The sequence below is a fragment of the Dufourea novaeangliae genome, unplaced genomic scaffold (assembly GCF_001272555.1).
Source record: "Dufourea novaeangliae isolate 0120121106 unplaced genomic scaffold, ASM127255v1 scaffold8, whole genome shotgun sequence".
In the NCBI taxonomy this organism is placed as follows: Eukaryota; Metazoa; Arthropoda; class Insecta; order Hymenoptera; family Halictidae; genus Dufourea; species Dufourea novaeangliae.
In genome coordinates, this window is record NW_015373923.1 from 2897138 (window position 1) to 2923138 (window position 26001).

At 47.3% G+C, this 26001-nt stretch overlaps 1 protein-coding gene across 1 annotated transcript; it reads left to right on the plus strand.

The window, feature by feature from the left end:
- LOC107194901 (T-box protein H15-like) lies at positions 1–25622 on the plus strand. Its single transcript, XM_015584614.1, has 6 exons — positions 1–532; positions 11849–12104; positions 16105–16378; positions 17513–17677; positions 24803–24879; positions 25004–25622. Exons 1-6 carry the CDS (start codon positions 1–3, stop codon positions 25620–25622), a joined length of 1923 nt encoding a protein of 640 aa, XP_015440100.1.
- Positions 25623–26001: the final 379 nt, after the last annotated feature.

Sequence of the window (26001 nt, forward strand, 5' to 3'; positions counted from 1 at the left end):
ATGTTGCTGGAGTCGCGAGGAGGTCTCGCCGGTAGGAAGAGAAACGGATTGACGCTGTCTTCGTTCGGGGGTGGCGGTGGTAGCGGTGGAGGAGGCGGTGGTGCCGGAGGAGGAGGCGGCGGCGGCGGAGGAGCCGGCAGCGCTGAAGAGGACGACGAGGAATCTCGACATCTGTTTCTTGGACGAAAAATGCAGGCCGAGGGCACCGCCGCCTCCGGGGTTTCCGCCGGTTTGTCGCCCGGTTGTACCCGGGATGACGGCGACGAGAGCTCCAGCCCGTCGCCGAACAGCAGCCTCTTGAACAATCTGAACAACAACTGCAATTCGAACCGACAGTGCGCCACCGACTTTAGTATCGCGGCCATTATGGCTCGAGATTCTCGACAACAACAACAGCAGCAGCAGCAGCAACAACAACAACAGCAGCAGCAGCAGCAGTCTCAGACAGCGGCGTCGCAGCAGCAACAGCAGTCCCATCATCATCGACAATTACAGCAACAGGCCGTCGGCGGCGGGAAGTTGCATCAACACGGTGAGTGTAGCATATATACCTCGATTAGTTCCGTTCGATTCGATCGGCCTCATTCTATAGATAATGCTTGAAAGGATACATGAGTGATCCAAGAAGACGAACTGATACGACTGGGGAACTACGTTTCGTCACGGAGCCCTTAGAAACGAAACTTACTTTAGTGTATACAGTGATTCCTCGATAAATGCGGCACGAACAGCGTTATACTTAGTACTAAGGGGTTCCCCTCTGGGACCAATGAAAACAGAGTAAACGGAAGCTAAGCAGAGGCTCGGTTCGTGCAGGAAACGAATATTATGAGGGGCTAAAAACCTTTCCGCCTTGTCACGAATGCTCCGAAGCGGATGCTGTGTCCGTTGCACTCATCGAGACATTACTGTATATATATGAGATAGGGATGTATGCACGAGAAGATTAGGCGTAGAGAGAGTTAGAAGAAGATTCACAAGAATATCAATCTAGATTACCATATTCTTGCCACGTTCACGATAAATGTCCACGAGGCACGTGAAAAACCAACGGGAGATCGACGCCACTACGGTTCTTCTCGTTAGTGGTGAGAAATCTTAATGGTTACCCGGGATCGGTAATAGGATTCGAAAGATTAAGCACGTCTCGAATTACGAAGGACAATACAAGGGGTTATGGAAAACTGGGGGGTGGTCGAGAGACGGAAAACTTTCCACCGCGAGCTCGTTACCGAGATAAAACGTCGACGACGGCTGTGTGTGTGTGTGTGTGTGTGTGTGGTTTTTTCACGCTTTTCCGTTTAACCCGTGAAACGAGCTTTCGTTTTTGCCCCGATCCCGTATAATGGGGAGCCGCTACGCCCGGTGGTTTCGTTTTCCCATTTCAAACCGGGCAAAAACGATACTTCTGTTCGAGATGATATTTCGTATGCGTGTGTTAGTTCGACCGTGTTTCTCTCCTCTGCTCCGTTTCCTCGGATAACAGCGTGGCAGCGCGAAACTCTGGAGAAACGACATCGAGCGAAACCGCAAACGTGTCGTCGTGTCGGGGTAGAGCCTTGAATCGACGAGACAAAACGATCGTTTCGAGAGGTTTTTGGTGTGTGGACCAGGATGTAGAAGAGGGGACAGTGGAGGGGGAGGAAGAACGAAGGATCTTGTTTATTAATGAATGATTTAAGGGGCAACGTTGCTTCTTTTTTTCGAGTCCAGGTGTCTCATCGGAATTCTGGAAACGACCGTGGTTCGTTGCTCCTCTCTCTCTCTGCCTCTTTTGCCCAGCCAGACGTCCAGTCCGAACGATAGAGACTCGACTCGGGACTCGGGATTCTGACTCGAGACTCGACTCGAGGTGTTTGGTTTCATCATCCGCGTATCTTGGACGCCCGCGGCGAATAATCGCCCACGAAGATTCTACGCGGGAACGAAATTTACGGTTGGCCACGGTGCAATTCACCCACGGAAACGGACCCAGTCGTTCCCAAATAAACTTGGGTAAACGGCGCGCGGATGAATCGACCAGCAGACTCTCTCTGTCTATCTTTCTGTTTTCTCTCTCTTTCTCCGTGTCGTGTGCGTGCACACGTGTGTTGGACACGCGCTCTTACTCCCCTCCGCGCCCTTACGACCGAACCCCCCCACCCTTCGCGAACCAGAGTCGGGCCAGCTTGGTCGGTTACGCGTTGAAAATTTTGTTAAATACAATCGGTAATTCCTAAAGCTTTGTGACTCCGTTAACCGAGGATGGAACACTTTCCCTCGGATTTTATTCGAATGACAGTGAATGATAGTGAAACGCAGCGATATCTCATCCTCTAAATGAACTTAACACTAGGTTTACGGGACTCTCTAAAATTCTCTGTGTGGTGTACGTACCTTTACGGATACGCGTCAGTTTGACGCCATTGTAAATTGAGTATTAAATAAGTTGTTCTTTTTTAAAGAAAATGTGTCGTTTCATTGACGCGTGTCTGTCAAGATAGGAGTATAAGAAGTGTCCGTAAACCTGGTGTTAAGTAATTGCTTTGCCAAGTGTCTACTAGTTCAAGAGTACAGATTCCTCTCGATTATTGTCCCGAACTTGGGTCCGCGCCGGGACAATAATCTTGTAGGGAGAAATGCTTCGTAAATTCGTCTTTTCCCCGCCCTAGTGGTGGGGATAACGCCTGGACAATAATCGTGTAGAACAAGCCAGACAATAATCGAGGAGTCTGTATCGTTTGATTATAAAAATTTGGAATATCCACGTTTAATCGACGCAGAATGGCGAAGTATATTTATATCTTTTATTATTCGAAACTTTTAATCGGATAATGAATTTATCCATCTCTGTTCCTCGTACGCCCCCATTTGTGAACACGGTCTTACGTTTACGGTAGCGCGACATCACCTCCCGTGTCCTGTTAATTCATTATGCGTAAATGGGTGTAGCTGTTTTTGTACAATAATTCACAATAATAAGAAAATCGAACATTCGTGAATGACAGACGTGAAATTAGTTGCGCCAACAGTCATGAAGGGACGGTTAAAATATGTACAGTGATCGGTGCACAATAATGTGGTCGCGTTAGCAGAGGTGAAAAATGGCTAACGAGGCGACACCTGGGGGGGGGGGGGGAGTGTACAATTCAATCGATTTATAGTTACTAAGATGCCGAGAGATACGACCAATCGGGTTAACATTAATTTCAGTATTTGAAATAATTTTATCAAATGGTAGGAGAACTTTATCCCTACATTTATTTTTCCGTTAGAGGTCAAAGTGACGTAGGGAAGGGCCTCCTACTATTCAGTTTTGGGAGTTACTGAAATTTAAGCTAATCAACATTTGATTTACCATTAATTTCAGTATTTGATATAAATTTACTAAGTGGTAGAAAGACTTTTATTCCACCCCACTTTCTCCCGTAGAGGAAGCAATGTTTGCTCGTCGGTGTTCGTGTATACGTGGTTCGTTCGGCCGGTTGTCACCCGGACACGCATCGGTCGAATTGAAATCGCGATGCGAAAGAGACGTTTTCGGGTGTTCCCCCAACGTCGTCGCTGGCGGCTGCGGCGAACGACGAACACACGGTAGCTCGTTCGTTCGCCGGCCACGTCGGGGCCACCGGCGACGAAAAAAATTTCACGCCGGCGTATAGGGTTTCGTCGGGAGTGTCAACCGTAATAAATAGCCAATGACTTAGTTAAGCGGGGAGCCACGACACGCCGCGTCGACCGTGCCAGAAGTTACGACCGGTTGGAATCGGCTCGGGATCGATTAACTCCGAGCCAGATGGAGGAACAGAGGAGGGGTAGGGGGGGGGGAGAGGCCTACCTACTCAGGGAGAGGAACACGCCTCGAAATAACCGGAAACCACCGTAACGACCCCTTATCGTCTCGCCTTCGAATCGTATCGTTGATCGTTTAATCGGCTCCCGCCGATTTATTTCCGCCTTTCCAGCTCCGTTCTAAACCGAAAACACAGAGAGAACACCCTCGATAGAGGAAATCGTTGCTCTCGGATTTTATTCCAACATCTACAATCGATAAGATCCGCAGGGATAACGTCGATCGTTGTCGATGCGCGTAAACGTAATCCACGACAATTGCTAATCGTTCAGTGAACATTTTGTCCCGTTCACCGAGCACAAACGTTATTGATCACTGGGGGGGGGGGGTTGGAAGATAACCAGACGAACGAGGGAATACAGTGAATCATCGATGAGTGTTCGAAAGCTTCTAGGCCCTGTACATGAAATATTTCGTAAACTAATGATTGTATGCGGCTGAAAGAAATATCATTGGCTTCGGAATTCCAAGCTCTATCACTGTACTAACCTCATTAATAATGGTTACCTTAGCGCCTGCACAAAAGCTAGATCGTTTTTCTGTTCGAATTTGTGCGCTTGAAAGCACGCGTGAAGGGGAAGTACCGCGCCTGGCAATATATTTAGTGGCAATATAGTTAGAGTCCACTGTATTGGAAGCTTATGAAAAGTCCTCGGAGAGAACAGGACAAACGAGATCAAGTGAGACAGAACGATAACAGCGTAATCACGTGGTACTGGCGTAGCAATGACGTAGCGTCTTACAATGCTACCATTGGTCAGCGAAATATCCCTCTTCCCCATGTGCCGTTTGTTGGGGCTGAGCAACTCAGCAGCTCCAAACTGTACATACATGCACACGTTATACATTGCGTCACGTCGCGCATCGACCCACATCGAAATTCGTGGGCGCCTCCACCTGGACCAGTTCACCGCTGAAACGATCGTTGACGCGACCGACTCTCGACGTCAGTGTTTCCGAATCTAAATTATTCGTCTTGTATCGCGCGGGTTCTCAAGAGCCATCAGATCGGTTCCTGAAGATTTCTCGCTTCGATACGATGCGATAAGCGTCCGACGATAAAGGGAAATATCGAATTATTTTTTGCGTCTGTTACAATGTTCACGATTTTTATCGTTCGATCGTTACCTGTCTCCTCGAATAATACTTTTGCGAATGATTCTTTTTTCGATTCTCTCGCTACACAGGCCTCGAAAAAAGTACATTGTCACCGGCAACGTTTAAGTTGGATCGTGCGAATTATTCTTTTTTCGATTCTCTCGCTACACAGGCCTCGAAAAAAGTACATTGTCACCGGCAACGTTTTTATTTCACAGAGAAATACTTGTGCACAGCTCACTCTGTGACGATGTACAATTATTAATGACTACACTGCTGATGTTTATATACGAATTTACGATTTTTATACGCTAATATAGAAAATATAATAATTGCACTGAAATTTCGTTTCTATATCAGGTATGTACAAGTACGTGTATCTTTGTTTCCAAATTTGATAATAAAATTTTGGTACAAAATTTTTTATACGTTACGATTTTGTTAAGTAAAATTAAAGAAGTGTCGGTATTAAGGACACTGACAGTGATTGGGACATTTACCTTTCTTATAGAAGCTCGCGGCAGTATCGACGGTTGACGGGAGCACCTATTCCGCGTGACGAGAAGTCGCTAACAAATGTCATTCGCGCCTCGTATTTCAATTTGTATGTCCCAAGTCTGCGTATGCGGCACCAGCGACATCCTACCGTGGCCAACAATACCATCTCGTGATTTCGACAACTTCTTTCCTCCCGAGTTTCCGTCTTCCTCTGCTTGATTTTATCGCGGATCATCGCGTAACCTCGTTCCCCTGCCATTGTACACCGACGAGCAAACTCGGCTTTCGCTAGGGAAAAACGAGTTCAGGAGAAGGGCTTTCTATCACTTGGTCTCGGGAATTATTGAAATTTATGTCAAATTAACATTAAATTTAACATTTATATCGGTACTTGAAATAAATTTACCAAGTGGTAGGAGGGCTTTCTCTTACGCCACTTTTTCCCATTTAATTTTGGGAATTATTGAAATTTATGTCAAATTAACATTCAATTTAACATTTATTTCTGTACTTGAAATAAATTTAATACCTGGTAGGAGACTTTTCTTTTACTGGTAGTGTCGGAAAAATTCTCAAAGCTATAAATAAATTAGGAAATGATCAGCGTGCATTCACAAACTGCACACCTACTGATTGTACATTACATACATACAGTAGACTCGCGTTAAAGTAGCGACGGGGGGGTTCTAGAGGCGGGTTTTTCCTGGAAACGCTACTTTAACGTGAGCCGATAGGCACGCAGGATCTCATGGCAGTTTCGGTCGATCGACCAATCGGATCAGAACTTTGCTAACAGATGGCGACTACTATTACTTTAACGTGCGCTACTTTAACGCGAGTCTACTGTACCTACCTACCGTGTATGTGTTTTCGTTTCTATGAATCTGTCGTTCGAGCGACTCGCGGAATCAACGACGCGATACATGCCGGAAAAGGACATCGCCGTAATTTTTCTGTAGTTTCTAGGCAGTTGCAATCTGACTCGCACGGCCTCTGATCAGTTTTACTCGAGTAACGGCGCACGATGTAATTCCGTAGCGAACGAACGAACAAATCGAACGAACGGACCATATCGCCTCATTCCACTGACCATTTGCTCGACCGTCTACTTGCTACGTGTACATACAAAGAATGGACAGGAGGGACAGTCTTCGCGCGGTTGACATTGTTCGTGACTTCCGGGTAAGCCTTCTCGTCTCGTTTCAAAAAACTGTCTCGACATTTTGTCGACAAGACTTCCTTCCCCCTCTGTAAACTCTTATACATTGTCTCCAACTGTTTGAACTGGTAATTTATGCCCACCATGAGATCGTTCAGATTCACGTGGAATTTTCTCCCGGATCGTTATATAGTAAATCCTCGATGAGTGTTCGAAGGCTTCTGGGCATTGACAAGGAGAGGTCCCCAGGTGTAACGGTGACTTTTTAATGAAGTTTGGCGCAATGATCGGAGCTTGGAATTCGGCAATGAATGATGGTTGTTTCAGCCGCAGATGGTCATTAGTTTATGAAATATTTAATTTTTAGTGCCGAGGAAGTTTCGAACACAAACTTTTATTGTATTTCGTTAATGGCTAATCCAGACCCTACAAACCACATACGTAATACTGCGAATTCTTGTCGTACTTGTCTAGATTTTTTGTTGGTATCTAGCATACGTAGCTTTTTAAAAATTCGATTTATAAAATTTTATAAAGTATGCGATTCGTCCGTTGCAAACTTATAGGCATTTTACGTAACTATTTCGATATCGACGCTTATGTATACCAATGGGAGCTTATTCCCGTTTATTCTTATCATCTGTCTTAATAAAGACGACGTATTAAATATCTTCCCGCAAGCGACCGCGCAGATGGAAATGCAAAGAAAACGTACATATATATATATATATATATATATATATATATATACACAACATACCTCGTCACGGCCCGATTAATTTGCGTTTTACGAACAAACAAGGTGCCTCTTTTAATTACCTGTCGACAGATTGATCGATCGCGGAGTGCTTCTCTCTGTCGCAATCAGATAACGACTTAATGCTTCGCGCAAACCATAGTGAATCGCCTCGCTGACCGTTCAGGTTTTTCCGTTCGAGATTTCCGATATCTACCCACCACATAACCGTGTGCACACAACGTCGTCTAACCCAGACGTAGGGAAAAGAAGGTTAATAATAATAATTTCAACCGATAACCAAATCGAGATCGAAATTCGAACTCTGTTCCCTTCGAAATCAGAAGATTCTCAGAGATTCAGGTATATATATATATATATCTACCTGTATCACCGATGAACCGATCGATTATGATCCCTACGCGAGACAAAATTTCGTCGTTTTCTTCATCGATCTATACAGAATCTTTCCCAGCTATGAAACACATATTAGATGTAAATATATCCGGTTGCAATTGACGAAGAAATGTCAAAGTGCCATCTCGATAACAATCAAGTAACGAACAGTTATGAAAAAAGTTGGATCGCGAAGCAAAGGCAAAAGGGGAGGAAAATGGAACACTGAAAGGAGAGAAAGAAAAGGTAAAACGAGAGGAAAAGAAAGAAAAAGGCAAAATGAGAGGAAAAGACAGGAAATGAAGAAGACTGGGTGAAAGAGGGAGTGAGATAGGTAGCGTCGTTTTCTCGTAGATCGTGGGAGGATATTCGCGGTGGGACCGTACGCGTTTCAATCTGTCCCCTGGTTCGCGCGCGTCTTTGATCCAGGGCGGCCGTCGGCGGCTGGCGTTGCGGCGCGCACCACGGAACCCGTAACTCACTTGACGAGGTCGCTCGTAAAGTTGCCCCGAAAGTCGGAGCTTGGCCGGCAGACGCGGCAGCCAGCCATCCCGCCGGTTCGTTCCGGCGACTCGTCATCCGTTTCGTCAGTCGTTTAACACCGCCGTTCGCCGTGTCGAATAAAAATACGCGGATGACAGAGACCACACGTACCGCGCTCGCTCGCGAACGGGACTTGTTTCCCTGTAACGTACCAATTAGCCGACGTGCAAACTCAGCTTCCGCTAAGCGAGGTAGGAGAAGGGCCTCAGTTTAGTTTTGGGAGTCACTGAAATTTATGCCAAATTAATATTCGGTTTAACTAATTCTTTCAGTACTTGAAAATATATTTACTAACAAGGGAACGCACGGAAGTGCTCTCCTCCGATTTTTGATGGAATTTTTTATGGCCGTTAAGCAGTCAAACATGAGGGATGCGTATATTTTTTTATCGGCTCAGACGCGAGTTTAAGGGGTGAAACCACCCCTCGAAGTTACGATACAAATTATATTTTGGATAATTTGTTAGCAGCATATTATTCTGTATAAAAAACAGCGAACCTTGTCCATTGGAAGTTTTCACCAAGTTCCACCCTCTTAAAGTCGCGTCTTAGCCGATAAAAAAAATACGTATCCTTTATTGTTGACTGCTTAACAGACATAGGAAGTTTCATGAAAATCGGAGGGGGACACTTCCGTGTCTTCCCTTGTAAGAGGACCTCCTTCTATGCCACTTGGTGAATTTAATTGAAGTACTTCAAAAAATGTTAAAATGAATGTTAATTTGTGGTACAAGTGGCAGAAGACCCTTTCCCTAATATACAGACTTCTTTCGATTATTGTCCAAGCATTATCCCCACCACTGGGGGAGGGTGGGGGGTGTAGAACCTGTCAAGCGAATACTTTGTTGCCAAAGCTCAGACTTCAGGCAAAAAACGAAACGAAGGTCTGAAGCACTTCTCCCTATACGATTATTGTCCTGGCGCGGACCTGAGTTCGGGACGATAATCGAGAGGCGTCTGTACAGTGAAGGTATATAGGGCGATTCATAAATGCATGTCAATATTTCAGAGGGTAAATTAACACATTAATATCACTAAAAAAATATCCTATGTACCTTAGTTGTTGGAGAACACGTATACACGATAAAAGAAAAACGCTATTTTCATGCAGAAAAACGTTCGACTCGATTACATTCCTTCTGCCTAATTAAGTAGATACTTCTATACTTATACTCAGGCATTGATAGAATTGTTAGAGTTACCTTTTTCGTAAAATTGTACCAGTCCAATAAATTTGTACGCTACATCGAGATTCACTAAAATACGTCCCTTTTTATAATTGCTAATCACACGTACTTTCCTAGTCCATAATCGCTCGATTTCAATGCTGACTTTGTGACATACAACGAATGGCGGAATTAGGTACCATCAGTCCACATTAATTCGCCATCGATTAAGTTGTTCCTGGTTCGGTGCTGATGCTGTTTCACGTGTGGATAACGTACGAAAAAAAAAAAAAGAACAACGTTGACACTGGACCGACCGGCGATGAGGATTCTCGACGGAGCAACCGGTATAAAACGAGAAAAGCCCTTCCCTTCTGTTCATCTCGAGCCTATACGGCGAGCAGAATCGTTTTAACGAGCGAAAGTAACATTTTAAGCGTGACGCGCGAACGGAATCGCGTTAAGTGAAATACGTTTAAGACCGTAGAGACCGTTAGGGGATCGCCATGCTAAAACGGCTGGTATTTATTATTAATTTATTCGCGATAATTACGAATTACCGGGTTAGGTGTGCGGGAGCACACCTGCTGACTAGAGCTTAAAGCTAATCGGGCGCGAACGCCCACCAGAAAGATATCGTTCAGTTTCCATTCTAGCGATTAACCGGGTGAAATTCGTTCCGATTTACTCCCACCTATTATACAGGGCGACCCAAAATAGGTGTAAGTTCGTGAAAGTAAGAATATATCTCTGACCCACTGTAGATAGAAATTCCAGAAAAATTTTTCAACCTAAGCATTACATGTCGATAATATGTGATCGAATGTTTCTGTCAATTTTACATCCATCGTGGATGAGATCGAGCAATGTTAAACACATGATGGATCGCGTGAAAACGTTTGTCGACGACTGCCGTACGTGGCGAACGTATCCTGACGAGTTACACTCTCTCTTTCTCGTGGTCTCGGTTACGTAACTCCATTCGAATGATCGTGGGGGCAGAGGCAATTAACGACAAAGTTGACTCGGTTGTATCGTGAATAGATCGTGTTTCGCGGGACGACGACCGCGCGCCGCCCGTAGCCGGGGCATTATCCACGAATTACCGCCGACGATAACGGCAATTTTCTTTCACGGTGCTGGTTTTACTCGTAAAACATCCCCGGGGACTCTCGACGCCGCTGAGCGGTCCCTCTTGACTATCTTTCTCTCTGTATTTACGTTGCGTTTACCGGTTCCACGCAGCTTGGAAACCTTTTCAATGTGCCTACCTAGCCACTGAGATTACCCGCACGCAACTACGAGGGTTTTCTCTCGGCTCGATCCACACATCGTGCAGCAATTAATTACCGCCCGATCTACGTATCCATTTATCGGCCATTAACGATCCCCCCTGTTTTTCCTCTTCATTCGCAAATGCAACTTCTTATCGTTCCCTATTTTTTTTCTTCTTTTTTTTTTTTTTTTTACGCGTTCCAATGTCTGGATAAGCACCTTCGGTGCACCTTCAGGGATATATGTTTTCGTCGCGAATGGTCGAATCCTTGGCTCGTTAGCGCGAGAGGAACTCTGCCCCCCCCCCCCAAAACTCGGTCTGAAATCGACCAGCCCTGCTATTTTAGAACAAGTTTCTGGGGCTGTCGTTGGAAAAACCGAGCCGTGAAAGACAGGATCGCGACAAACGATGCGCGGCTTGAAGAGCCTCGTCATTCGTCGTCGACGTCGTGTGTATCGTAGACGTGTAATACCTAGACCTCGCGTCATCAACCTGTATTTTTCTAACGACGCGTGGCACGATAGAGAAGTTTTCGTTGTCTGGGAAATAGAGAAGTAGAGGGAATGAAAAGGAATGGATGTCAGACGAAGGCGGAATTGTGACCTAAAGCAATGATGTAAGGATATAAAGTTTACTCGCCTAGCAGAATCATTTTCGTCTTCTACCGCGTCTTCCAACTGTCCGCCATATTAAAATATGGCCGCTTAGAAAATTATTTGGAAGCACTGTATGAACATTAACACAGCCTTTCTATATTACTATTAGAAGTCATGCCAGAATAATGCAAGGTTATATTTTATTTTTTAGCGTAATATATATTTAATATGGCCGCCTAGAAAACAATCGAAAACAATTTGGAAGCAGTCTGTAAACGTGGTGTGAACACAGCCTTTCTATAAACTCCTCTCGGTTATCGTTTGGCTCGATCTACACGATTATTGTCCAAGCGTTACGCCCATTACTGGGAGTTTTCTCGTTTCAGGGAGACGCGCAGTCTATATTTCTATGTTTATGCTTGTTCCCCTTTCTCCCGTGTGGCATGTACGAACCGAAAGAGCGCGAAATTTCGATTTTCGACAAGATCTATTTATCGAAACGGAGAAACAGTTTTCAAACCGTTTGTTTTCCGATTGCGTGCGTTTCAGAGAGGGAACCGAGCGTATCCGGCGTAGCCCGGGTCGCTTCCGCGCCGATTCAGGAGTCGATCGCCGCGGACGACGACCCGGAAACGGACGACACCGGAAGCACCAGCGGGAAAGCCGCGTCCCCCGTCAATCCTCTCCTTCAGGAGCGTTCCAACTGCGAGGAGCTGAGACACGTGGTCTGTCATCTGGAGACGAAAGATCTCTGGGACAAGTTCAACGAGCTGGGCACCGAGATGATCATCACGAAGACCGGACGGTAAGACTAATGGTTTATTTTCCTGGACGATTCCCGATCGAAAAAAAAATATGAATAAACACGAACAGATATAATATACATAAAAATGTATTTAACGCTAGGGCATGGATCACCGGAAATATGCCTAACAAATTAATACTTCAACTTGCTATACTAATTTACCAAATGTTCTCATGAACAATTTGTAAATTATCCCGAGGAAAATAGAAAAGAAAATCACGTTAAAGTATTGGGAATCGAACGTTTCCGTCGGTTCTATGCACATTCGTGCGTAGAACAGATTCTGTACTAACGGCCATAAGTATGGGTACCAGGTCTGGTTAATTAATGAAAGAGAAAAATATTGCTCCACAAAGATTCCACGAATTGCACTGAAACTGATATTGGAAATCATTTCTGTACTTATGTACTGATTTCGTCACTTTTATTCTATCTTAAGAAGATAAGGAATTACTCTGTTCTATTGATTATGGGATTGAACGAGGAGAGATGTTATCAAGTTTTGGTACGAATGTAACTTAACAATACACAACAGTTTTACAACGATTTTAAATACAACGATACGAACAGTGGCACAAGACAACTCTATATAAAAATAGTTATACAAATAGTTAGCACTATTTCATATTATATCCTGGACAATCAAGAATTCTGGTCCCATACTTTCGCCAGATAGTGTACTTCGTTCGAAGGAAACAGTTATTTATATTTGACAGGTAGAGAGAAACAATCGATTCTCCTTCCCTCGCGTACACGCACACACGCACACGTAATACGGTCGGGAGAGAGCTCAACGCCGAAAATTCAATATTCGATCGTGAAAAAACTGACGCGAAAAGAAGCAATTACCGCGAGGCGAGAGTTAAAAAGAGGTTCGACGAAGGAAGCGCGGTGGGCAGGCAGGCGACCGGTTAAATTGCTATATCGAGCCTCGGTCAATTAGTCGGACCGGTGGCGAGCCAACAGCGAGCGTGGTCTGTCTCATGCCGGGTGTAAAGTATGTATGTGTTACATATACACCAGATCCTTGAAACACGCGGTGGCGGATCGAGGCTCGATTTTTTCCCCTGTCGAGATAAACTTGAATTACTTGTTTCGCGAACGATACTGACCACTGAGTCGTAGATCTAGATCAGTGGAAACAAAAGACTGTTTCGAAAGAATTGCAATGGAAACGCGTCGAAAAATATCTGGATCGAGGAGCCCAGGAGTTAAGGCCCCTTTCCTCTTTGGTGATCCGAAAGAAAAGATAATATTTACTCATCTCTTTGTTAAACAAAGTATAGAAGATATGGAAAAAAATTCCTGGCCTTTATTTATTACGATTCGAGTAAATAAATAAATTTTCCGTTTCAATATTCTTGCATGGTGGGCGGCGCTGATCGAGTTGACCCTCGACCCCATTTCTCCCTATAAGATTATTGTCCCGGCGCGGATTCGAGTTCGGGACAATAATCGAGAGGAGTCTGTACAGATTATTATGTACGAGCAAAATTTTGTTAAAATTATTATGAAAGTGTAAGTGAACATATATGCACACGTACATATACAATTGTTTCGTGATATTTTCAAAGTGTTCGTTAATGTAAATCTTTAACCGTTTAACAAAATTTTACCCTACTTGGCAAAAAATATGCTTATATGTACACAGTAATCTATAACCGTAAAATTCTATTATTTCGATAACTGTCATGGAACTTATACAGAGCCTAAAAACTAACGGTTTTATAGAACTGATATACGAACCGTAACTGAAACTGATACCAGTCTGAAATTTAGGTTCTTCATAACAATTATTCACAATAAACTATTCTGCATAACTGTTTCGCGAATTTAAATCGAAATCATAACAGTTTTCAAGCCCTATTTTTTCGGATCCCTAAAGGGGAAAGGGGCCTCAAGTTCCACAGGACGATTCTCGTCGTCGGAGTACGCGTACAGAGAGAAATGGGGATGATAGCGCGCATATATACCCAGGGGGTGGAAATGGAAACGGAAAGGGAGCGGCTGGTGGAACGAGAGAGAGAGAGAGAGAGAGAGACAGAGAGGGAAGACTCGGCGGACGCGCACCTAATTGCCCGCCACGACTCGACGCGGTGACGGTAACATCCAAGATCTCTCTCTCTCTCTCTCTCTCTCTCTCTCTCCCTTCTCCGTGGTACTCTCTCCCGCAGTCTCCCGAAGGGGTTCCGCTAGCCCGCTGCACGCTTAGTCGCGCGTTAATAATTAGATCTGCGTCGCGACGATGCTCGTCGCTCCCTTCGGCCGTCAACTTAGCAATCCTCCCCTCCCCCTAGTTTCTTCGATCGTTCGTGCGCCGCGACCCTTCGCCACCACCACCCTTCTTCTGGGGGGTCGCTCGAAACGATATACATCCCCTCTTTCGCAATTTTCTCCGTTCCACGGTCTGTTATTTGCAGAGACTTAAAGGGCAGAACCGGAGACCAGCCCCTTCCGTTCTTCGATCGTCCTCCCTTGCCCTCCCTTCCCACGGGCGCGCAACGTTTATGGAAGAAGGGTGGCGGTGGGTGTATAGTCGCGACGGTTTTTCGGCAAATTTGAACAAATTTGCGCGCGTCGAAGGAAATAATTCCGTTGTGGTGCGCGTATCACGAAGGAAATAAGAGACTGTTCGCTCTGACTATGTCTTTCTGGAGGTCGGCGGGGGTAGGTCGAGGGGAAGGCAGTTTGAGTGGGGGGGAGGGGGAACTACCACCACCACTACCTTCACCACCGAGTTCAATTCATTAACAAAGGACGGCTTGATAAATAAAAGCATTACTCACACTCGTGGCGCTGGCGGGATGAATGCATACCGAGTCGACAAGGACCGAGGAGAAGACGTAGATAAGATCGGCGGGTGTCCCCGCGTTTTAGTGGTCGAGCAGCGGGGGGCCCGACACGGTATTAATGTTTGGCCTCCGAGGCAAAACATTCGCGCCAGCCTCTCATCCTCTGTCCCCCTCCCCAACCCTTCACTAACCCCCCTTTCCCGTTCCCCTCGACTGCTCGCCACCGCGACCGGCTGCCCTCTTTGCCCCACTGCGCACCAACAGCGTTAACCCTAAAATCGTCCCGAACCAGTGTGACCATCGGCTAGTACTTTGGTACTGGACCTAGTATGTTTTGTACGATTTCTAGTGTTTTGGCACGTTCACCAATGGATATAGTGCTTTCTTCCTTCCGAGTAAAAATAACAACACAAAGAAATATAAATGTAACCCTGGAACGCCACTCTGGCGTTATCGGCGATCCCGAAAAATTTGAATCTTGTCAACAGACATGAAAATAAACATTGGAATATTCGACTTTTCTTTACCTTTCCTTTATTCTTTCTTTAACAGAAATCACACTGTGCAGTTATTGTTTTCTCTGGCGTTTAAAGAAGAATTTAAGGAGAATAGTTCGAAAATATTAAATATTAAAATTCTATTCTGGGACCCCGCGACTCCACGGTATTATCGACGCCAAAAAATGGAAGGGTGTCGTTCTAGGGTTAATACAGTTGATTCTGATTATTTGGGACATATGTTGGGACCAGCGTCCTTTGGCCCGATTAAACGGCTGTCACAATACATAGTACATATATACATACACAACACATTCAATTAAAATTGTTCTTTGAGCTTTGTCCCAAATAAACGGAATTCACTGTATATCACACACACGGAATCAAATTGACACTAACCAATGCAAACATATTCTTCGCTATTCAAACACTTCTCGGCACGTTATAAGATCGTTACAACAATAAAACCAAGTGGAAGAATGAAATATTTTAATACCACTTACCGTTCACCGATACACAGCGTAATTTCGAAGCACCATTATTGTAAAAATTTTTGCTGAGATATTCGAACACACAGATGTTAGTTTTATCCTTTATGGAATAAAACGCAAGCACATGAGAAAACTTAGCACTTTTCCTTCGGATTTAGTACCTTTTTCCCGAGGGTTTCTACGCGTCAGTGTTTGTATGTGTGAATACTTTCTTCCACAGGCGAATGTTCCCGACGTGCAGAGTGTCGTTCAACGGACTGAAGGCGGACAGTCGTTACGCTGTACTGATGGACATCGTGCCGGTGGACAACAAACGGTACCGGTATGCATATCACCGAAGTTCCTGGTTGGTGGCCGGCAAAGCCGATCCTCCGGCGCCGGCGCGTCTATACGTACACCCGGATTCACCTTTTACGGGCGAACAACTACGAAAGCAGGTCGTCTCCTTCGAGAAAGTCAAGCTGACAAATAATGACATGGACAGGCACGGTCACGTGAGTACCATTATCTATGTACCCTCGCTAGCAAACTCGGCTTCCGTTAGGATAAAATGTGACGTGTGGGAGAAGGGCCTCTTACCATGCTCCTACCTGTTGGTATTTGGAAATCTCCAACAGGCGCCTATCAGATTTTTTACAGAATTTTTGCGCGTCATGAAAGAGGGAAAACAGAGGAAAAACCAGTAATCCGAATTTTCCCTATTACTACCCTCCTGATCGAGATATACGGTTGATATATAGCACGGACTATTTCTTGTTGACAAGCTATCGAATGGTATATTAAAAATCAAAATCGGTCTAAGGGCACTTTTGACCCCCTTATCCTACTATAACCTTTCTGCCAAATTAACATTCGATTTAACATTTATTTCGATACATCGAATAAATTTACCAAGTGGTAGAACACTTCCTTTACGCCGCTTTTTCCCTGAATGGAAGCCGAGTTTGCTTCTTAGTGACTTACGTACTTTCTTTCGATCTTTCGCCTCGTAATTTTCGTAGGAAATTCGGAAAAATTCGTAGGACTTTCTTTGTTCAATTCATCGAGGATTCGAATCGATTCGCGTTCTCCTGTGTTCACCGGGATCGTCTGGTTGTTGGTAGCGCTGTCGTGAGTCTCTCCTGGGTATTTCTTCTTCTTGTGGCACAATGACAGGGGAGGAGGGGAGGTTCCAAGGCTGTACGGCAGCCCAGGGTCCTTAATTCATCGGATGACTGACGTAAATAGGAACTCCGATTCGGGTCCAGGCAGCGGCGCGGGGTTCTCTCTTCACGGTGCTCATTTGGTATTCAGGGTGTTATACACGCTGCCAGACGAAGGGCAAAGTGATTCTTTTGAATGGTTTAGCCACGGGGAATGCGGTTATCGTCGAACCACCTAATTCGAATGCTTCTGATTCGTATATGCTTTTTCCACCAGCAGAGATACGATCCTCTCTCGCGCGTGTACGCGAACGAAAAGGTCGAACGATCGTTGCTCTCGCGTGTTCTGTTATTCGGTGATCGGTCGTTCCGACCGTTTGCGTACGGTTTATTTTTGCGAACGGATCCCTCGCCCTAACCTCGGAGAAGGAGTAGGCATCGACCAGGCGTTTTATATCCTCTAATAAATCGCCGAACGATTTGCAGCTGGTGTTGAATTCGATGCACAAGTACCAACCGAGGATCCACCTGGTGAAGCGACCGGACTCGGGGAACGCCAAGCCGATAACCGACCTCGAGAAGGAGCCTCACAAGACCTTCGTATTCCCGGAGGCCATATTCACCGCTGTCACCGCCTATCAGAATCAACTCGTAAGTGTCTTTCGTCTACCGTTTTCTACTTCCAATCATTTGCACGCTCCACACGCCTACCCCCATGTTACTCTTCCCCCTTTCTTTCATCCTCTTCCGTTACTTGTTTTTCCATTTTTCTTGTCGCGTGGTCCCTCTGGGACTGGTTCTCCCTTGTTTCTCGGTAGCTCATCATTTCCGGGCCCCTCGGACAAACGTTTCTCTCTTCATGGACGCAAACTTTCTTCTCTCCTGTCTCGTTCCGGCGACGATCAACTGTTTAACACATTCGAAGAGGGCTGTAATCGTTTCCCGACTTCAAGCCGTGGAGAACTGAATTTTTCTTTTTTCTGCCATGTTTTTAGTGCCAATATGTCATTATAAGTATTCCAAAAGACAATAATAGAAAATGTTTTTCATCACATTCTTTTATGGAAACTATAACACCCGTACAGCCGAGGGATTTTTTGTTTAGGTAAATCTTTAACACTAGAACTACCGATCGGTGGATAAACATGAAAAACTTTTGAAAATTTAGAATTTGACTAATTTCTTGAACCTGTCAAGCGCATACTTTATTGCCGAGGAAGGAATCCATTCCATCTTCGGGAAAGAAACGAATTTACGTCGGTCTGAAACATTTCTCCCTACAATCGAGCGTAGTCTGTAGTTCCCAAACAACCGCGTGATTCGCCCATCTTGGGAACTACAGTCCCCACACGTACCGAATGTGTTAATAGTTTGGAATACTGATACGCTTTTAACCCCGTTAGCCTGTGCGCGATTTAGCAAACGAAGTCTCGCGGTTGATTTAGCCCCATGCGACGATTCCTCTTCTTGGGCGCTTGGTGGTTCGGATTCCTGGTTTCGGAGCGCGAATACCGACCGAGCATTATCGTATTTTACGATAGTCGTTTAGGAGACGACTCGCGACCACGTGTGTGGTCCAACCCGCGCTCCGTCGCCGTTCGGCAAGTCGCGATGCCGCGCGTCTTTGCAGCGACGGTGTAGCCCCCGATTTTCCGACGGACTCTCCCGGCCATCCATCGTACGGGGCGACGGCCAAGAATCCTTTTCGCGCTTCTTTGTCCGAGAAAATCGACTCGTTTGTACTCGTGGCGAGGCTGCGACGAGGGAAACGCGACCGTAGACAAAAGAAGGATCAAGGGATGCACGATCAGAGAAACGGTCGTTTCTTCTTTTGCGATTCCGCAAGGGGAACAGAAGGTCTTCGATGAAGAGTAAAACCGAAGCTCGATCGACACTGGCGTCTTCAAAGAGCGCGCTAACGGGTGGTCCAGAGGGGGAGGACCAGTCGTCCCACCCTTCGTCGTAGCCGCGACAACCGCGAGAGAACGAACGTGGACTGTGTTGATGACGATGATGAGGTGCGAAGAGATGCCCCGGCAATTATCCCAGAGTCGGCGGCTTGCTACCTCCCCGTTTCCTTCGAACTCGTTCTTTTTATCCAGGCCCTCCCATACCCACTGCTTTTCCTTGTCTTCTGTTCACGCGACTTTTCCTTCCTTCCTTTGGGTTTCTTCGGGATTATTCGGGGTTGAAGCGTTCGACGTATTCCGGTTAACCAGCGGGCCTGACGTTGAGAGGTGCAGGATACCCAGACGCCTGGTGAACTTGCAAACAGAAGTCCCCACATGTGGGTTTATCAGAGGGATAGTGCTTGGAATTCTGAAGGGAATGGTATTTGTTTCAGCCGTGTATGACTGTTAGTTTAGGAGATATTTAACGTTGAAGTTGTAGCCAGGTGTTTTTGAACTGGTGGTACAACACTGATGATTGAGATAATCAATTTTCGAAATTCATTCGACGTGTGTTTAATCAAATTATTCAATAATAACAATCTAACCCCAAGAATGTTTACTATCCGGAGACGTAAACAAAGAATTACGTGGATTATCGGTGAACAAACGTTCACCATCGCGCTCGAAGGGTTTGACCGTAAAAGGTAAATCGAAACGCGAAGCAACGTATATAGGTAGGTAACTATCAAATCGAAGATTACTGCGGGAATGGTGAGACGTGGGGCACGATGAATTTTTCTCCGCGGTTTCGAAAAAGAACACCGGAATCTCCTGATTCGTCGCGGTTCGCACTCGGTGTTGAGTCGTCCTCCATCTCACAGTCGTCTCGGTCCTCGTCGTCTTCTTCGAGGGATGCGCTCGTTTAGCGTGGACCAACCGTTTTTTTTTCTCCTTCTTCCTTCTGGGGCGCGAGCTACTACGTATCGTCGCGGATGCTTTTTGTCCTTCCTGTTGTCTCTGCCCGGCGAGCTTCTCTCGTAACAACCTCCGAGACCGTCTCGATTCGTCTTTCTCGCTCTCGCACCGCACGTTATAATTCATAACTCTAACTGCCGCGTCCTTCTTTTCTACGACCTCGCTCGACTCGCCGCCGCCGCAGCAGCAGCAAGCAGCTATTCCTTCATCCGTTCTGCCAGCTCCTTATCGCCAGCCTATGACACCTTCTCCGGCTCTCCTCGGCTCTCCCCGGCTCTCCCCGGCTCTCCCCGGCTCTCCCCACCAGTGTGACCACCATTAGTATTTTAAACATTTTTTTTAGTACTCTAGTAAGTTCACCAACGGTAATTTCTTCCTTCCGAATAATAATAATAACAACAACAACAATAACATGAGAGTTAGATACATGAGTTTAATATTTTTCTCTCCGCCCACTCCCCTCATATATCACATTCAGCGAAACTCCGTTTGAGGTCGCGTGTCAACCCATAGAATAAATGGGGGGGCACAGTGGGGGTGGAATGGGAAAACGATTAACTCGATCTCGCGGCCAACATTGTTTCAACGTTGTCGGAGTTTGATGCTCACGCTCGTCGGAGCGGAAGGAAAGATCTGGAATGGTGCCAACGTCTTTGAAAGGGATTGTGTGCGGATTTCATCTGGCCGCGCTCGTACGCCGAAGCAGGCGCGACAAACGACAAGCGCGTGTCTTTCCCATGAGATCGTTAGGGAACATTCGCAGTGATGCGATTCCGGCTCTGTTTCTGATTGCCCTTCGTCGCTGATACGGTGAAACGAAGTTTCTTCGCGACACCCTTTAAAACGAAATAACTTTTTTCAAATTGCACCAGGTGACTTGAGCTTTTTTCGATTAAATTTACTTGGAATTCAAAAGCCAATGATATTTCTTTCCGCCGTGTATGGCCATTAGTTTATGAAATATTTAATTTTTTTCTCTGTCAATCGGACGAGAACAAAACGGTTCCGGGTGTATCGTTCGAAAACCGTCCCGAGACGACGCCGCGGCGTCTCGAGTAGAATAATTGCCGGGGTTGGTAATCGTAATCACGATCATCGCGCCGGAAAATTTCCCGCGGTAATAAATCACGGCTCGTTATCTTTATGCATAACTTCGCGCCTCTTATACACGGGGCCCAATTAGCTGGTCCGTCGCGTTGAAACAGGGGCAACTGTCTGCTAAGTCGTTTCACGTTTCGTGAGTTCCGGAGAAAACTAAGAAAGAGATGACGGACGGGGGTGGAGACAACGAATCGGACGACGGAGACAACATCGCGGCGGAGAAGAAGAAAGGAGGTCCAAGAGGGAGGAGAGGATAGGCGTCGAGTAGGCGTCGAGCGAGAGCAGAAGCAGAAGCAGAAGCAAAAGAAGGTGGAGAAGAGAGGCGGAGGAGGGAGTCGATGGTTTTAGTGGCTGCGGGCGACGGCGTCGGCGTGCACGAATGAAAGAAAACATAAATAATCGCGTTCGAACGAGATAGAGGCGAGAGCCCCGCAGAGGGATCGGTACGCGCGACGACGGAACCGAGCCAATCGAGAGAACGAATATCCTTTTCGCGATCTCTTCCGGCGACTCCTCGATCGATCGAAAGTGAACGATTCGTCCGACACGGCGTTGTATACTGGGCGGAGTAACTGGGAACATTGCTTCGATACTGCGTAACCAATGATTTCAGTGAGAAATGTTTCGGATACAAGGTAACTTGGAATAAATCGAAGTTAACCCTTTCGTTGCTAAATGATTTAATGAATACGAACAAAAATATTATTTTGTACTTTTGATCGAGAGCAATAGCCGTGGGTGCGAGCATGACAACGGCAACGGGCACTAAATTGTGCCGCGAACCGAACCGAACCGAACCGAGCGCGACCCCTGCTCCGATGAGCGCCCGCGCGTCTCTATTAAATCTATTATTAGCAGCGAGACGGGTGCGAAAGCATCCCTTTCAATTACCCACCACAGTTTCATTTTGCTCGGCGAAGCATCCGCGGGGGACAGGGCTAACCGAGGAGAAGACGCACTGTGTCCCCTTTCTTTTTCGATGCTGACCAGTCGTGAAATTGAAATATAATACTTACATATATGACGAACCGTTCGATCCGGATGGGCCGGTTGATATCATCTTGTGATCTTTCCGTGTGTTCCGGGAAGTTCTCTCGACTCGAAACTGCGCGTACGTCCATGGTGGGTATTGGCGTGCGCGAACTGAGGCACGCGAACCGTGAAGGCATGAAGAGAAACACACCGTGTGTCCAGAGCGTCGGAAATTCTTCCCTCGAGTCTGGAGAAACCGATCTGTCCCGTGAGAGAGACAAAGAGAGAGTAGCTCCGTCCGCCACCGCCGCGTTCGCAAATTCTCTCAATTTTCATCGTCGCCGAGATCGCGCAGTTGCGCGACGGACGGTAATTGGCTACCTGTCCTTCGATCGACGGACGCTTATCCGTCCTTAGGCACACGGCTGCGCGCCTTTGTCCGATCCGGCAGAAAATTATCCCCCCCCCCCCATGTGTGTCCCGAGACCTTGCCGACAAAATCTCACGATTTCGCGTGACGATGGCCCCACGAAACACTCCCTTTCTATTCTTTCTTCCGTTCGGAATCACGGTAAGCCTGTAGCATGGTGGTGCTTATCGATGATTTGTTCCGAGTGTACACATATGTATGCACAATTGCGTCGTAATACGCATAAAGGGGTAAACGAACTCGGATACTTCGTTCGAAAGCCGGGGCGTCGTGCTTCCGTCTTCTGCGCAACCGACACGACAAAAATCTGACATTATTTCTTACACTCGCGGTCTCTTGAACATCGGCTCTATCCTAACCTCGACGGAGCAGCACCGAGTAAAATATTCTGGCGGGACGCGGCGATGGCTGGGAACGATTTATTCGTCCCGACGATGGTTTGGCATCGACCGAGAGAAAAGAGCCGCGGCTCGCGAGCCAATTTATCACGGGGCGAGTGCACGACGCAGGGAGCGTTCATCGTGGACGCTGTAAATCGGTCTGGGAACCGGTCCAACCGTTTGGTCGAGCCGTGTCAACGGAATCGTATAACTTCTTCGCGGTTCGACCGTTCCGTTACCCGTACGCCCCCCCCCCTTCCTTTCAATTCTCTCGCTGCCCCGTTTGAAACGTCGGTGAAAGACTTTCGACGCAAACGCAATCGGTTGAGAAAAAAACAGGCCACTAACCTTTCTCTCGAACTGTCCCGGAACGAGAAGATGAACGCGTCGAGTTCCTAAATTAATCGTGGCTCGTCGCTGGCGATGCTCGACGATAGATACGTAACCGAACCACCAGAGTTGCATTCTGTTAAAAGGAAACTCACGATATCAAAGAGGAAGTCACAGTGGCCACCACGGGTCTGTCGTCTGAAACAGCCGGACGGCCGCGAGATATTAGCTCGGCCGGTAGTGTGGGGTGATCGTAAAACGACGAGAAGAGGCGAACGAGCCGGAACGCCGGGCAAACGTTGGGGGGACGGGGGGGAAGCTCGCTGAACGGAACAGAATGGAAAAGGGGAACGGAACGGAATGGAATGGAACGGAACGGGAACGACGTGAAGTACCTAGACGACGAGAAGGACGAAGAGGAGGAGGAGAAGGTGGAGGAGTACGACGACGACGACGACGACGACGACGACGCTGACGGCGGAGGTGGGCCAGATGTTTGGCTAATGATGTCAGCGGAATCGTAACTAAAACCGAGGCAGCTCCAGGCTTAGCGCGGCTTAGCCACGGCTTTGAAGGAAAGAGTCTTATTACCAGGCTGCACGTGCTGCTCGTGAGCGCGAAACCGTAGGGTAATTGGACCACCCACTTGACACCGACTCTGTGTCGTCCCTCTTTTTTCCCCTCTTCTAACCTCTCCATCCCGGCTTTTCAGAGGAGCGGCTCCCTTTACCGAACAAATAAACGCTCCTCATCTCTTAGTCTCTCTCTCTCTCTCTCTCTCTCTCTCTCTGTTTCTCTTGGAGTTTTGCTTCTGCGATGAAACGACCTTCCGGAAATCATCGTGATCGCCACACGTTTGGGCGCTGTCCCGAATCACGATGGGCCAATAACGACGAATCTAATCGCTAAACGTTTCCAATTCCTCTGACGTTCGAAGGTCGTGATTGTTGATTCTATTCGTCGGTGGAGAGTAGAGGAATCTGTTTAGGGGCGAAGGGAGACGAGGAACAACGGTCCTCGAGGGGTTTGCGGAAGCGAACAGGAAAAAGGATCTTGTCACCCGGCTAATTGAACGCGTGACACAGTTTGATCGGGGCCACCTGTGCATCCGCCGCGTCGTGGGTGGCCCGTCGTTGGGGTAACGCGAAACGCCCCGTCTCAGGGCCGTGTGGACGCGACTTAGGCTGGATTTCCTTTAGCTTCCATACGCTGCGCCGCGCAACGGGCGAAGCGCTCAGTTTCGAACAACGAGCAACATACGAACTAAATTAGTCGGATGCATCGAACGAATCGATCGAGATATCGTTCGGCTAGTCTCCGGTTCTCCCCCCCCCCCTTCCCTCGGGGGAATCCCCCTCCTCGCAAAACGACGAATCGTTTTCCCGCCTTCTTCTAATTTTACGAGCCGTTGACTCTCGATCGATGGAACGAACCGTATCGAAACAGCCGGGGGAAGAGGTGTGGGGGCCGTTTTCCGCCACGCGTCGTTGCCGTTCGGTGACGTAATTTCCAAGTGAAGCCACCACTGCGTCGGTAATGAGATCAGAGAATTCGCAATGGCGGACAAACAGAACGGGAACCACGGGAACACAATTCTCCCATCCGACTAACCTCTCTCTCTCTCTCTCTCTCTCTCTCTCTCTCTCTCTCTCTCTCTCTCCCCACAACTCGACCAGTGTGTTCTTTCTGTTTGCAGATCACCAAGCTGAAGATCGACAGCAATCCGTTCGCAAAGGGATTCCGTGACTCGTCGCGACTCACCGATTTCGAGAGGTAAATCTTTCAAATTATTACACACACTGTTCGTCCGAAATACGAACACACGCGAGTCTGTCTGTCTCCAAGAGAGCTCTGCCACGGTTTTACTGCTCGAGGAAAAAAATGCATAATCGAGCAGCTTCCCTTTCAGGGAAACGATGGAGTCGATGCTGGCGGAACAGCAGACGCTGAGGTTTCCCCATCGACTTCCGTTCGAGATGGATCAGCTTCAGGCGGGCGCGGTGAGCAATCTGAGCCTCGAGGAGAAGGCACTTTGGGCGGCCAGATCGCAGATGCTGCTGAGAGCCGCGGCAGCGGTCGCGGTGAGTCCGTACGCTCAGCTCGTCGGTCCTGCTCTGGTTTATCCGGGCGCGTCGCCAGCCGGTACCAGCCATCAGCAGCAACAACATCAGCAGCAACAGCAACAACAGTTGGGCCATCTATGGTGGGCATCGTCGATCGGGCCGACGTTGTTCGCTGCGGCCCATCAACAGCAACAGCAGCAACAACAACAGCAACAACAGTTGGCCGGTTCCAGCTCACAGAATCCAGGCACGACGAGTCCAGCCGCGCCAAGACCTCTTTATCCATCCGCCCTCGCGTTGGCGCACCATCGATTCTCCCCTTATCACACGACACCCGCCGCAGCGCCGAAATCCTCCACACCTGTCGGGTCGTCGTTGTCGCCCGCGAGACGCGCGACACCGTCGCCCACCGACAGCTTAGGCAGAGACGTTCAGGATCTCTCGCCCTCGTAGTGGTCGTCGCGTCCCGGCCGTTTCCTCTCGATCGTTCATCGGTCGGTATTGTTCGCGTTGTCGCGTGGCTCGAGAATCTCGGGACCATTTTCGGGCGTTTCATTGCGCCTCCTATTTCTCCTCCTCGTTCACATTCGATACCCGATATTTTTTTTTGTTTCTTGGATTCTTATTTCACCAGGGGCACACCGTGACAGGGGGTCAAGTCCGACTTTGGACGGGTCGATTGGATTTTAGACGACCTCTCGACGATATGGTAAAAATTATCGAAAAGGACACCCCATTTGCCATCCCAAAGTGGAATAGTCGCATGCCAGTATAGACGACGTGACCCCCGAGTGTAGCTCGCGTTATCGACGTTGTCATCACGAGGATCGGA

Coding starts and splice junctions, on each gene's coding strand:
- LOC107194901 (XM_015584614.1), top strand. CDS start 1: ATGTTGCTGGAGTCGCGAGGAGGTCTCGCCGGTAGGAAGAGAAACGGA. Junction 16,379..17,512: donor ACATGGACAGGCACGGTCAC/GTGAGTACCATT, acceptor AACGATTTGCAG/CTGGTGTTGAATTCGATGCA. Junction 17,678..24,802: donor CCGCCTATCAGAATCAACTC/GTAAGTGTCTTT, acceptor TTCTGTTTGCAG/ATCACCAAGCTGAAGATCGA.